Source organism: Mytilus galloprovincialis, chromosome 1 (genome assembly GCF_965363235.1).
Source record: "Mytilus galloprovincialis chromosome 1, xbMytGall1.hap1.1, whole genome shotgun sequence".
Classification (NCBI taxonomy): domain Eukaryota; kingdom Metazoa; phylum Mollusca; class Bivalvia; order Mytilida; family Mytilidae; genus Mytilus; species Mytilus galloprovincialis.
In genome coordinates, this window is record NC_134838.1 from 48,803,124 (window position 1) to 48,818,875 (window position 15,752).

At 31.5% G+C, this 15,752-nt stretch overlaps 1 protein-coding gene across 9 annotated transcripts in view; it reads left to right on the forward strand.

Annotated features, from left to right (window-relative positions):
- LOC143076721 (protein MON2 homolog) overlaps positions 1-15,752 on the forward strand; it is a 293,055-nt gene extending 277,303 nt beyond the window's left edge. For 5 of the 9 annotated variants that reach the window (XM_076252581.1, XM_076252588.1, XM_076252595.1 and 2 more), the window contains 8 exons: positions 3,759-3,876; positions 5,769-5,835; positions 6,928-6,988; positions 7,326-7,452; positions 8,463-8,489; positions 11,659-11,863; positions 12,522-12,604; positions 12,899-15,752. In XM_076252581.1, the coding sequence (XP_076108696.1) occupies positions 3,759-3,876; positions 5,769-5,835; positions 6,928-6,988; positions 7,326-7,452; positions 8,463-8,489; positions 11,659-11,863; positions 12,522-12,604; positions 12,899-13,062 (852 nt within the window). In that variant the 3' untranslated portion in view covers positions 13,063-15,752. The remainder of the gene's footprint in view (positions 1-3,758; positions 3,877-5,768; positions 5,836-6,927; positions 6,989-7,325; positions 7,453-8,462; positions 8,490-11,658; positions 11,864-12,521; positions 12,605-12,898) is intronic. The other 4 variants (XM_076252612.1, XM_076252626.1, XM_076252634.1 and 1 more) reach the window with 2 other exon arrangements.

Sequence of the window (15,752 nt, forward strand, 5' to 3'; positions counted from 1 at the left end):
TCCATGTGATCACTTTAGGACTAAATTATACTGCACATGTGCACATTCTTTGAACAATGAACACATTGATAGGATTGTCAATCATGTTTGGATTTCAAAAGGCTAAATTTTGTGGAATTTGTAATTGTTATAAATTGAAAATTAATGTAAACATTTTCTTCCAATATGTCGAGAAATGATGTTTAATGATGTATGACTTGTGAGCAGTAAACCTGGGACCCCAGCTAGGTTTTTGGTTTCTTGGCTTATTCTTTGAGTATTGATGGGTTATCTTTTAAATCAGAGTTGGAAATTTATCTTTGCTTCTACTCCACAAAACAAGCATTGTGAAGAAGTATATTTCTCCAGTGCAAAGTAGTGTGTATCCATTTGACTTAATGTTTGTTCTCCTGATTATGCATTAATATTTACTGTTGGATGTTAAGGTGGTACCTAACACTACAGGGAGATAACTCTGTAAAATCGGCTATACGTTTTAATTACGTTGTGTTGTTTAGGGAATATTAAGCTTCTCGATGATCAAAATAAGTGTTTGTCAAACTGCTATATAACCAGTGTAATTTTTCTGATTAAACGGTTGGTTCAATTTTTTTGATTTTTTTATATTTTTGTCAAAGGGTCAAAGTAAATAATTTGTCAAAATTTTAAGAAAATTAAACGAGCCAAATTAATTTTAGTTCAGGTGTTAGGTACCACCTTATACATTAAAAAACCAACCAATCACCAATACAAGTTATATCAAAGAAAACGAAGGAAAAGGAGTTTTTAGAGATGCACAAGTTATTTATACTGTGGCCAAAATGTTCACTGTCTTAACTTCTCTTTAATAACTCAATAATAATATCTCATTTGACTTTAACCTGTTTAACATGATTTAATACATTGATGATCATTAAAAACTGAGAAGGTGGATAATTGAGAAATTTATGTAGGAGGAAAACTATAATAATAGTATGGCTTCATTTATAGTGGTCAGTTTTTATGGATGAATGTTGACCTGTTAAACAACAATAACATGCAGAATATAAATATGCAGCCTTTTGACCAGCAGCATATTTGTGGTTTTTCCTCTGCATATGACTACAGTATGTGTGGGCTACTAATTGTGGACGCACTGACTTTACTGACCACTGGAATGTGTAAAAACTGAATTAAATCTGTACACTAAATATATGGAAATGAGAAAACTCAAGTCAAACATCAAAGTGGAAATTGACAATAGCAGATTAAAGTAGAAAGAGTCTATTTGGTATTGATAATTGGCAATAAATCTTCTCATTCAATAGAAGTGTCCAGTAATGTTATAAGAATTGATTGTGAAATAAGTGGTCTCTCTGACCTACTGATGTTATTGTGGTCACTCTTATGGTCAGTGAAAATGAAACTTACCTGGATTTTTCACAAAATTATATCTTTTGTTAAAACATTTAAAATGGTATTTATTCACAGAGTGTTGGTTTAATTGTTACTTATGAAAAAAGAACAGGAAACTCTAAAGAAACAAGTCTCCACAAAATGGATTGAAGGACTTGACCAATTTTACGTTCTAAGTCTTCTTGATTGTAGCTTTCTTAAACGTAGAATTTGACTATTTCTACTTGTAGAATTTTAATTTAAAATTTAAAATATGAGTGAATAATTCAAAACCTCAAAGCCATTTACTAAAATCAAGTTTTTTCTTGAATTAAATTAAATGAAATTTGACGTGTTATTAAATTCAGTCTTGACTGACACAATTAAATATAGAACTAATATCTTTCTTAGAACTAAATTTTTAAAATCAATTGCAGTACATGAATATTCTTAAAGGAAGATATTTAAGGAAGTTAAAAATGATTTTGGTCAATTTGGCCTCTAGATATAGTACATGTAAATTGTATGGCCTATAGGTCAGTCTGTTTACAACTGTGGTCACCTTGCTTTACATTTAGGTTGTCATGATCATATATAGGTAGTCAAGTTAAGTCCAAAAAAATTAACTGTGATGTAAAATTTAGTTGGTCAGAAATTTTATACAATTTTTTGTATCAAGCTAATTAAATTTTATAATTTCAAATAATTTGTGCAAGAAACTTTAAAAAATTTTCCCAATTTTTTAAATGTTGTGATAATGAAAGTTCTAAAGAAAATAATTGTAGAACATGTTACATCTCTGAACTTTGGTGTTGGCATGTTCATAAAAAAACACCTGTTGTATCAATTAAGATTAGCTCCTTCATGTTAAGATTTTCATCAAAATCAGTAACTTATTTTTTTTAATTCTAATGACAGTAAAGTTGTAACTTGATAATGAAATAAAGGCTTTCATCTAGACAAGAGATTTTATTTTGATGTCACTGATAATGAACATCTTGGCTACTCAATCTGTAGGCACTGCACTATAAGGATGTTTGTTTGTATTGGTTTCAGCTGCAGAAGTTTTTATTACAATTCATCAAAAATTATGATATAAAAAAGGCCCTGTGAGATTGAAATGTTGTGCAGGAACCCAGTACATTGATCATAAAAGAAAAATATGAAATGTGACTGGTTTTAATAGACAGGACTGTAAATAAGATATGAAGTACATTGCTTGTCCCCTCACCTCTCTTTAATTATAATAACTCATAATCTCGTCAAGCTTTTTTTTTTGTAATATATATACATGGGTAACACAAACCAATTCAAAATGAGTTTTATTGTCTTAAGAATTACATTTGGTTTTATTTGACTACAATCAATACACTAAAGGACACTGGTGTTTTTATCTATAGGGTGACAAGTAATACATGTACTATCTTACACCAAGTGATTTAATGCTGTCAGCTTGTGATGTAATGGTCAAAACTGACCACAGACTGATCTTAAACTGACCACAAGAGGTCACTTTGTTTACTATCAGTTGTATGTACATTTTATCTTTATTGAAGGTATAATTTGTAGTATTTGATAATGAACCAAAAGATTTGTTTTAACCTAAGTGTACTAGTATATTTATGTTTCATATGTACTCTATTATGACTGTTTAAAAAGAGATATTTTTTAATTGAAGTTATTTGACTACTGAGTATCTGTTTCGAATCTAGAATTCACACTAGATACATTTTCATCATGTGTGTGTCGTGTTGTGGTCCAAAGGGAGGATCCTGGCAATGTATAATACTGTGAATTCATTATTATTCGTTGAATACCAATTTTCGTGGATTTCATGGGTACAGGTGAACCCTGAAATTTAATGTTCAAGAAATGAAAAAATTACTGTAGGCTTGTATGCAAACTTTGGCAAAACCACAAACTTATATATCAATGAACTTGTATTTTTTCCTTAATCCACGAAAATTGATACCCATGAAGTGAATACACAGTACTACCTTAGTCTAAGCCCCATTGTTGTTGTAAATCAGAGAGTATCAGAATATGAAATTGAAACTACTTATGCAGTACAAATGTATATCAGTATAATTCTGCTGCATGAACCAGTTTACAATAAGTCACAACAAGCAATTCTTAAGCAACTTTCTGCATGTTCTGCAATTGTCATTACAAATTCCTGATTGTGCTAATGCTTTTGAATTTTAGTTTGTTCACCATATAATACTGTAATAAGCAATGTTGCAAGTGGACAAGTTCACACTTTGTGAGTTCTTATGTCTTCAATAACAGAAAGAAGCCATGGTAATGTAACATAGTAAGAATCCTATCATCAGAATTATTAATTTTTCTTTTATCATGAATATTAATGAGGAAATATTGTGATAAAGATTCATTTTATTTTACAGGCATTCAGACTACCATTGAGTTACAAGTACGGTTGTCCATCACCAACAACATGGATGCTGGTCATCAATTCTTTGTTGTCTATATTGACCATTGGTCTTCCAGTGGCCAGAAAACATGGTATGTAAATAAGTCCTTGTGACATATTACAATGGTTCTATTTTAAAAATTTCAATATGACACAATAATCAAGCCTTGTCATGAAATAGTACGTACTGTGGATTCATTTATTTTCATGTTTACCAATTTTCTTGGATTGAGGAAAATTGGCATTTTCGAGGGATATTGAATTTCGTGAATTAGGCAAAGTCTGCTTACATTCCTTAAGCAAAGGAGTAGGTTCAGTAAGACCCCTTTTTGGCCCCAAAATATATCAATTTTACAAAATAGTTATAATGTAAACTTTTAGCTATTTATTGGTCAGTAGAATACTTCTGCTACACAAATTTTTGACAATATAATGCACATATATCTGGTACGACCATCATTAATTCATGCTTATTTACTGAAATCTTCACAATTTAAGCATTTTAGTTAAATTTTAGACAGTTTTCGTCTAAAATGGAAGTGGCCGCATTCCTGTTCATTCTTAATATTTAAATGTGAGTTGTATTAGATGATAATACATAACATATATAAAGGTTGAGGGTGAAAACGGATGCAGTCACTTCTGTTTTGACAAAAACCATCTGAAAAGTGACATATTATGTCATAATTGATAGATTTTTCATATTTGAGCTTGAATATGAGCGTCTGAAATGACTTAATTGGTTCAAATCTTTCATACAAACTAATTGAATGCATTAAAGTAGACACTTCAGTGTTTAAAAAGTGTACAAAATCTTTCTTCAGATGAACCTGAAATTTGAGGCCAAAATGGGCCCTTACCGGACCTACTCCTTTGTAATTCGTTGAATATTTAAATTTGTGTTTCCCCTGTTCCCACGAAATCCTTGAAAATTGGTATCCAACAAATATTTAAGAATTGAATGCTTCTTTTTGTAAATTTATTGGGGTGTAAAAGCGTTGACCGAAGTACATTTTGTATGAAGCGCGGAAGCGCTTCATTCTAAAAATGTGCGCACGGTCAACGCTTTTACAACCCTATAAAGTTACAAAAAGAAGCATTCAATACTTATAATTACATTTTTTAGCTATGATCATGAAAACATGAATTTTATATATTTTTTTATTTAATTCACCTGTGCACTTTATTGTTGGACCACGTGTTATCATGAATGAAAAGTTGTATTGAGCAATGCAACTGCTTACGAAGTAACACGTGATGTGCAGTTAGCCAACCAGAATAAAGTATTATAATGAAACATACATCTAATGTAATTATTAATGAATCAAAACTATATGATGTTGTGTGAGCCAAGGCTCTGTGTTGAAGACTATATTTTTATATTTATTGTACCTATAATGATTTACTTTTACAAATTGTGACTTGGTTGGAGAGTTGTCTCATTTGCACTCTTACCACATCTACTTATACCTATGGATTTGTTCAAGGATTTTTTCCTCATTTTTGTCTCACATAGAGAAAGTAGAAAAAAATGAGACTTATGCTTGCTGTTGTCAGCAGTGTCAACAATGTGATTAGGTCAGTTTATGGGGAACCACTAGTGGTAGGTCAAAAAGTATATTAGGCATTTTAGTTATGCAGTTGTATTATTATTTGCACATCTAGTTTCTTTGTTGTTTCATTCTTGTTTAATTTCAGTTAAATAATATCTGAGTTCATATCTTTAAGTGTTATAGCAGCTATAAAGAACCATCAACTTATGTAGAGTTGCTTTTCATGGTTAAGGCATCATGAAAATATAAGGTTACTCTTATCTGTTCCAAGCTAGCTTCCAAATTTAAACTTCTTGTGCAGAATGAGGCACACTTTGTAATTATAGTTTATCAATCTTAAGTTAACTAATAACAGCTATATGCTTGTAGAAAGTGCTTTGTGTCCTTTGTTGTATTCTTGTACTTCATTTAGCTTATGTCTTAATTTTCAGAATCTTCATTTAATGGAATGTGGTCAGAATTAGCACAAACATTTGAAGACTTTTTGTTCTCAAAAAGGTAAGATTATTTTGATCCAGTGTCATGCAATTGAACATTTAGTATTACAAATGTATCAGAAAATATTTTATGGACCCTGTTGAGATTCTGATTTTATTACAAGCCCTGAAAAGTATTATACATGAGAACTCCCTGTGGTTTTGAAAGTTAAAATACTTTTTTTGCTGAAAAGGGCATGACACCAAATAGTTTTCATCATTGATAAAAAAAAATATGAATAGATTCTTAAGTTTTTAGATCTGATTTTCTGTCCTTTGATTCTTCAAATTTTACAAAAGGCATTTTGGCTTCCTCCACCAATCAAAAACTAACCACCATGAAAAAGCACACAAGTGTTGAAAGTGGCTTTAAACACCAATCTATCAATAAGACAAGCAATTTATCAATGAAATGCTTTAGTTACATATTCAAGTTACAATATTATGTGTATTTGAATTACATTACTAATCAAGAAGAATTTTCTTTATCACTGTATAAATCAGTGATAAAAATAGGTTCAACTACAAATGTACAATAATGGACAAAGGAAGATAACTCAAATTCAAATTTGTAACTTGGCCAAATACATTTCAATTCATAACATTTCAATGTTTTATATAAAATTCACAAAAAAGCTCTCAAGCACTTTGATTATATATATATATATATATTGTTGTATTAACAATCTTAAAGGCTGTAGTAATGTTTTCAACAGAATGTTTGTCATATTCTTTGATATTGCTATAAGTGGCATTTCCTGTGCAAACTGTCCTCATTTTCAGAATAGACAGAACAACATGTTATTTGGATAAAAAGAAAAAAATGTTTATAATCATATTCCCTGTTTTGTTTCACTATTTATTAATTGACTTTGTTTTGTTTCTGTATTTGTTTGGCTACACATGTTTTTATCAACATGATACCCCTAGTTTTAATAGCAATGATGCATGAAACGTATTATAATCATATAATCAAGGAAATTGTCTGAAAGGAATTCATACCCAGCAATTATTATACCCAAGAGAAATTTGATAAGCATTTTTAAAAAATATCTTTAGAAATCTTTTTTTCTGTTTCTATATATGAGTAACTAATTTGCCGGTTACATTTCAGCCCTTCATTGCCAACTCTATCAGTAGAAGATTTCCAGAGGGATGAAGCCATTGATTGTAAAGTATGTTGTTTTATTTTGAAATGGAATATGATTGCTTTGATAGATTTAACATAGGTTTAATATGGATTACAATCATGTGAATGAGAGAAATGTCTTCTACAGTTACCAGTTAAATAATGTCTTCTTTCAGTTCTATAAATAAAACGTGACTACGAAATGCAATAGGTCTAGTTTAACTTAAATAAACAAACTGACTGTATCCAAATACTCTCCTGGTAAACCAAGAATCAACCCTTTTTTTGTCCTGTCATTTTTTTTTACCAATAGCAAAAGAGAGATAACTCCTTGAGCTTTGAATAGAAGTATTGTTGGTAATTATGATTTTCTGAATTTTCAGGTTGTACAGTTAATAAGAGATGACATTTTGTCACACACCTGTTCTATGCCTGGTGATTTTGTCAAGAAGATCATGCAGTTACTAAACAAGGGCAGTATACACGCTACACCATCTGATCAATTCATTGGTAAGTTAATAATTATAGCCTGTTTAATAAAGGCAGGATAAATGTTAACCCATCTAATTGATTCATTAGTAAAATATACAAAAAGTATGGTAATAAGAGACATCTGCCAATGTAAGGCAGTTGGTATTTTTGTGACCGTATACAAGATACCAGACAGACATTCAAACTCATATGTTAATGATAAACAATCATCTCCTTGCCACAAAAAGAAAAGACCAATAGACAAACGATAGTACACAAAACACAACATAGAAAACTTAAAGACTAAGCAACAAGTACACAACCAAAAATGGGGGGGGGGGGGGGGGGGAGGGCTCTGGTGCTTTGGAAGTGTAAGCTGATCCTGCTACATGGTGCTCTGTTTAATCAGTTTATTGTACAATACATTTAATTGGTACATGTATTAATTTATCTAATATATCTTACTAAACTCTTTAATCATAGAGCCATGTAAATTGGTACTGTCGTTAATCAAAGAAACAAGACTTTCCTAGTATATATTTAGGAGAGAATTGCAATTTTAAGTAAGTCACTATGATTTGAATTAATGCTTTATTGACTGGTTTCATTTCACATTAAAGTCATTTCTCAAATATTTTTCACCTTTATGTATTTTGGATGGTTGTGTTGGAATGACTGCAGGATAGTCCATAGTTGTCTAACAAAGGTGTGTCATCCAAACTGTCTTTTCACCCCTCATATATCATTTCCTTAGATTAAGGTTTTCATTTTTTTTCTGTCTTGCAAGGTCAAGGAACTGGTATCATTTACGCAAGAGCGAGGGATGATTCAGGTTGGGCCACCCAGTGTCCCCTCCCCATGAACAGGCCAAATTCAAGATGACCTACTTGACAAATTTTATTAACTTGCAAATAAGTTACATTCGTATTGACTGTGAAAACTTTTTAGATACATGTGTGGGTAAAATGTAATGATAGGAGACATAATGATATAGTTGTCAGAAACTGCTCTTGCTCTCCACTGATTTGAATGTTTGACAATTATTTTAGGTAAGATATTTATCAAGGGAATAGGAGGTAAGTGGTTTGGGAGCTGGAGTGGAGATCGTGAAACGCATGCTTCGTTCTTTTCAACATCCCTACAATTTTTTGTGGGTTTGGTACATGATGTATTTTTAAAGAAAATCTATTTTTTTTTTTTGTGATTTTTATTTTTTAAAGGTAGTCAGGCTTATTGATTTAATTACAGAAGCATCTTTTTGCATATTTTTCGAAAATCTCATCTGTAATGATACTTTTGATACCCTTTAATGTAACTCTCTTGACAATTTTTTCATGTGTCTAAATGAAAAATGAAAAGATCACAAAAAATTTGACCAAATTAAAGACCTTGTACATTACAAAAGTGTGAATTACCCACAAGTCTTACATAAAAGCTTCTGCCTAATGCTTTTATTTTAAACCAATATTTGCTTCTTAGAATATTTTTTTCTGTTTTAATAATACAGACTATATGAAATATGACAGTTGTGCATTTAAATTAACCTTACAAATTTGTATCTTAACCTTTGTATCTTCAAGTGTAAATTAATAAATTAAAAAAAATTGCATACACCTTGGAGTGAGGCTATGTCTAATACATAAAATGATTAATTTATGTTTTGGTCCAATAGTCATTTGACATTTGACATGTGGATGTAGCCTAAGCAGACCATTTATCATGTACAATTATCCTTAAAATTCAAGTTTTTTACAAACAGTCATGGCCAGGTCAAACATAATAGAAGTATAATCATAATGTTTGACTTCTGGTATATTACAATTAAACTCTTTGTCAATCAACTCCCAAGATTGTGATGCTTCAACTTGAGGAAACACGTTCAATCAACCCCAAAGTCTGTGACACTTCGACTTGAGAACACACATTCAATCAACTCCAAAATCTGTGACACTTCAACTTGCCGACAAACATTCAATCTACTCCAAAGACTGTGATGCTTCAACTTGAGGAAATACATTCAATCAACCCCAAAGTCTGTGACACTTCGACTTGAGAACACACATTCAATCAACTCCAAAATCTGTGACACTTCAACTTGCCGACAAACATTCAATCAACTCCAAAGACTGTGATGCTTCAACTTGAGACCACACATTCAATCAACTCCCAAGTCTGACACAACTTGAGAACAGAAATTCAATCAACTCTCAAGACTGTGACACTTCAACTTGAGAACGCACATTCAATCAACTCCCAAGACTTTGACACTTCAACTTGGGAACTCACAATCAATCAACTCCCAAGACTTTGACACTTCAACTAGAGAACACTCATTCAATCAACTCCCAAGACTTTGACATTTCAACTTAGGAACACACAATCAATCAACTCCCAAGTATGTGACACTTTAACCTGAGAACACACATTCAATCAACTCCCAAAAATGTGACACTTCAACTAGAAAACACTCATTCAATCAACTTCCAAGACTTTGAAGTGTCCATTTGAGGACACCCATTCAATCAACTCCAAAGTCTGTGACGCTTCAACTTGACACTCATTCAATCAACTACGAAGACTGACACTTCAACTTGAGAACACACAATCAATCAACTCCCAAGACTTGTCACATCATTTTTAGAATGCACATTCAATAAACTCTGAAGACTGTGACACATCAACTTGAGAACACTCATTCAATCAACTCTGGAGACTGTGACACTTCAACTTGAGATTGCACATTCATTCAGCTCCCAAGACTGTGATTTAGTGTAGTTGATTGAATGAGTGTTCTCAAGTTGAAGTGTCACAGACTTTGTATTTTTATGCCCCACCTACGATAGTAGAGGGGCATTATGTTTTCTGGTCTGTGCGTCCGTTCGTTCGTTCGTTCGTTCGTTCGTTCGTCCGTCTGTCCCGCTTCAGGTTAAAGTTTTTGGTCGAGGTAGTTTTTGATGAAGTTGAAGTCCAATCGACTTCAAACTTGGTACACTTGTTCCCTATGATATGATCTTTCTAATTTTAATGCCAAATTAGAGATTTTACCCCAATTTCACGGTCCACTGAACATAGAAAATGATAGTGCAAGTGGGGCATTCGTGTACTGAGGACACATTCTTGTTGTATAGTATTTTTGTATTTTATATGTCATTTATGTACAACGCCATTGAATACATATTGTATATGTAGAAATAGGCGTTAAATTAAGTTTTCATGTTTCATGTGACACATCAACTTGAGAACACACATTCAATCAACTCCCAAGACTTTGACACTTCAACTTGGAAGCACACATTCAATCAACTCCCAAGACTGTGACACTTCAATTTGAGGACACACATTCAATCAACTCCCAAGACGTTGACACTTCAACTTTGGAACACACATTTAATCAACTGCCAAGACTGTGACACTTCAACTTAAGAACACACATTTAATAAACTCCCAATACTTAGATGCATCGAATTGATGTCAAAGTGTTAGTTTTTAAAGCAAGCTCAATCGTACAGCAAGAATATCTTCATCTTTTAACATAGTATTTTGAGATGTAGAGAGGAAAAGAAACTTGGGGTAGATGTCAAGACACAAAAAAACAAGAGACATCTAGAGGGCATTGCAGTACAACATATGGTCTAGAGATTTAAAGAGGGGGGAATAGTTGTGTGCAGGTAAAATGGGCCATTCCCCTTCCTCATTTTGTACCTGTACCTGGTCAATGTATGTGGACCGTGAGTCTGTGTTTGTTTGTATGTGTGCTATTTGTTTTTAGGAATCAAGTATTGGTGGTCTGCTGTATTGTTCAGGTTTTTTGGCGATTCCATTTATCTTCTTTATGATTTATACAGTCTTAAAAAAGTGACAAGTTTTTACAAAGAGTTGATTTTTCATTTTGTCATCATGTTCGTAATTTTTTTGCTCTGAGTAAACCTTTTCCCAACAATCTATTTATTCATGCTACATATATATTCTGTAACTGCTCATCCAATGTATAACTAAAAATCAATCCAAATACCAATCCATTAGCCACCTTGAGAACTTGTCATGAGGATGAAATCATTTTCTCTCAAGGTTTTTTTTTAGGAAGTTGTTAGGGACACATTGATATTTTGTTCAAATGGTAAACCCTATAGAAAAAAGAGATATCATAGAAATAATAAGAAGAATTTTTTTCATAATCCTTTTACACTTAAGATATGTGACTCATGTTTCTTTGATGTTCTTACAGTTTGTATAATTTCCTTTCAGATACAGAGTCTAGTCGGAAGTTACGTGAAGAATTTGCAAAGACCTGCTTTGAAACTTTACTACAGTTTTCATTTATATCAAAAAGTCAGTCAGAGGAAGGTTCTATAACAAAAGTTGCTGTTCTGTCATTGTTACAACGATGTCAAGATGTTGTCAAAAAATATGTAGAAGATGAAAGGCTCAGTGGAAAATGTCCTTTACCAAGGTATTAAAATCAAATTCCATCATTATTTTAACCTGTTAAAAACAGTTATAGTTCAGTGCTTGCATATTTCATGACATTTTTATGCCCTGTAATCAGAAGAAGGCAATTTATAATGTTATTGTCAATTGTTCATGAAATACAACAGATGAGTAAAAACTGAGATCAGCAAAATTAATTAACAATATAGGATCTATGAATAAGCTGACTGACCAATACCAGTGGATGTCTCCTTAATGAGGTATGATCCTTAAATTATGAATTTTGAAAAAAAATTGTGTGTTTTCCAATAACCCTTAGAACCATAAAATATAGACAAAACCTGAAAACAGCTAAAATTAAATATCAGCAATATAGGATATATATATATAAAAAAACAAAATGCCTGAAACCATCAGATGAGTCCTTAAAGGAGTTGTTGCCCTTAAAACATTGGCATATTTTTGTAATTTTGCAAATCATCTTTTAAAAAAAACTCCAATAGATAAGTGGAAACTGACAATAGAAAATATATCAGCTTAGTATACACCAGCAATCACAATCTTAGGGGGCCTCCTGTTTACTGATTTTAGCAATTGTTTTCAAAATATAAAAAGAAAGAGATGGGGTGGGGGGGAATTCTCTCTCTGTAGTCTGTAATGTTTTTCTAATTATTTTCCAGACCAAGATTAGCTGAGATGGCTTCCGTTTTAAAAGCAATCACAACTCTCATCTCATCACTGAAGAAAGCTCCACCTGGCAATGGTTAGTACACTATAATCTCAACATTAGGTTGCAACCATTTAACTTCAAGAGTGGTTATGGTTTCTTGTCCGAGTCAGAATTTTTTTTTCACACAAACATTTTCCACGCTATCAATCAAATTACTATAGTTTGTTCAAAATTTAAATCTATAAGGTATTGGGAAACTGTGCATTCAGAATGTATTTTTTTTTTGTCATCTGCTTGAACAGAATATTTGTTTAGGTATAAACCATAACAATAGAATTATTGTGTTAGAATTTTATGTTTAATTTCTAAATGTATTTGTGTTTTCAGTGGAGAGAGGTGTGTGGAACCAGGTTATACAGCTATACCCTTCACTAGTGGACTGTACAACTTCTCCATCACCAAGTGTTTGTAAGGCACTCAAAGATGTTTTACATGAATATAAGGATCTATTACAACCACTTAACACAGCTACACACAACGGAACAGTATAATATCTAAAATGTCTAGTCATTAGCTCTACCTAGCTGATTGGCTTAAAAAAATCCTGCAATAGCCAAATTAATTATTGTATACTTAAAAATCTGCCTCCTTAAAAGACGCACATCTTGTATTTTGCAGGGAAAGCCAAAAGTAATTCAAAACAAACGCTTGCTGGAATAAAAATTCAATATATAATATAATATTGAAAGTAACAACATTTTTAAATTTCTTTTTCTGTCAATGATTGTCTCTGAAATAAAACACCACAGATGGTCAAAGTATTAAATTTGAAAAAGCCAATCTTATTTAGCAACCAAAAACGGTGTGAATTTTTTACAGCCAGTATCATTTTGTTTTGATAGAAATGTATTGTTCAAATGAAGTATATTGGGGTTCATTCTCATTCCATTCTGAAAAAATATTGTATTTATTTAAATTCATGCTTCATCAAATGATGGAAACAAATGAAATATTGCCTAGATATAGACTTATTTATAGAGAATTGATATATGTAACTTATTTATAAACAGAATGAATTAACTTTGTGGGTTATTTTGGTGATGACTTTTGTTATGTTGCAATATACTTTTATTTTTGTTTTGTTTATGAAATTGTTATTTGTATTTGTAGTGTTTTTTTGTATGTTGATAACGCTTTGTTTGATTACTTGTACAAATTGTTTATGCAAAGATATCAGTTAATATATTTGTGCTTCAACATTGTTTTCTTAAGCTAACCTTTGCCAAATGGCTAGTAGCTATTGTGATCACTTGCCACCCATCTGTGTCTGTTAAGTTTGTTCAAATCTTCTTTTCTAAATCACCATGTTAGTTCAAACCTGATTTGTACAGAATCAACTTTGGTTTAAAAAATGTATAGATGTTTTCACAACCAAAACAGTGTCTTTAGTAACTACGTACAAATACAATATGGGGTATAACTCCAATATTGAAAACTTATATGGAAACACCCATTATATATGTATTAACTTTATAACATTTGAATTTACTTGCTGTGAGGTCATCTGATTATTGCCATCATATGGTGTCTATCTTCTTTAAGGTGATCTGATTATTGCCATCATATGGTGTCTGTCTTCTTTGTCATCATCTGTAAACTTTTTGTTTTCAAGAAGAATCTGTAATTGAAGTTCCTTGCCAATTTTAACTGAGTTGGCAAGAATGTCCTCTTCATCAAACAGCCCTCATTGAACCAATCTTACAAAAAATAAAATGCAAGAGTTGTGCAAAAATATTCTGATTGCCAATTTTCTCTTCTGAAACTTAAAATGATTGGGATATCCTATATAATACATCAACATTTAATGTTCATTTTGTGGCAAGCATGGTGCATAGTTCCATAAAGATAATTGAATCTCTATGAGAAATCATATTTTTATCTTATTCTCTGAGAATACTACTAGCAGGCCAATATTAATTAACCTTGCAGGTACGGAAGGTTCTCTAAAAAGTATTATAATTTTTATTCCATAAAAAATCATGGCAACTGGAGGTTATCTTTTATTATGATTGGACAATTTTCAAAAATATTTTCCTCTGTAGCTGGGTCCTTGGGGATAAAATGGTCTACAGATATCCCTTACATGCTAGGACTCTGGTTGTGAGTTTAAACCTAGCTTCACCACCAGTCTTAACTCTTTTTGATTGCCTATTTTCCTGATAAAGATTGTAGTTCATTCCAGTTGGCTCCCATCTCCATCTAATGATCTTAAAAATCGACTGCCATGAAATAACAAAGTGTACTCAAAAGTGGCATTGAATATCAACAATCACTTAATTAATTATCAGTTACTATAAGATGACATGTGACATTGTGTTGGACCTTAACATGATCAATGAATTTGGGAGACCCTCTACAAAGTGTTTTCTGTTGTTATAAATCTTTCCAACCAAAGTAATCCAAAAAAGCATTTCAGAGTCCTTGCAGTCTTTGTATTTTGACACTGCCACTAGCTTGTCAGGGGAGTTTGCTTGTAAGAATAACATAAAACTTTTTGGGAAAAACAAGATATTGTCATTTAAATATTTGATCAAACAACATAATTTATTAATAAAAAATAAAATTCTTGCTTTTCTCCAAACCTGCAAATATAATCTATATATATCATTGTTAATGCTGTCAAAAGTTTTGGATTTTTTTCCCTATGATTTCAGCTTTAGTCAAGACAACCCTATTCAGTGACAATAACAGTAAATGTATTTTAAAACATTGTCACAGGAAATGATGACGATAACATATATATTTATTAACCTACTGGTATGTAGGATTATTTGTGAAATTTGTCATTGAAACCTCTTAGGGTAATTGAACTTTATAAATTGATAGTAGAAATTATATTGTTTTTTAACACATGTGTATTTCATCCTCCCAGTCAAATTATTTATTATAAGTTTTAAATTATAGAGCAGAAGAATTTTCAATTTGCATGTATCTCAGATTGACTTTTAGTTTTGAAGTTAATGCTCATTTATTAATATAATAATGATTTAATAAATTAAAGAAGCCACCAAATGAGCAATTTGAATTTATTCCTAAGGTATGAACTTCATAAACAATTAATTAAGAATTGATGTGTCATTTTATTTGTTAAGGATAGTAGACAAAAAGCCATGTGATGTTTTCATATATGTAGTTGTTAACATATTCATATATCAGAGAAATATAAAAATGTTGGAACATC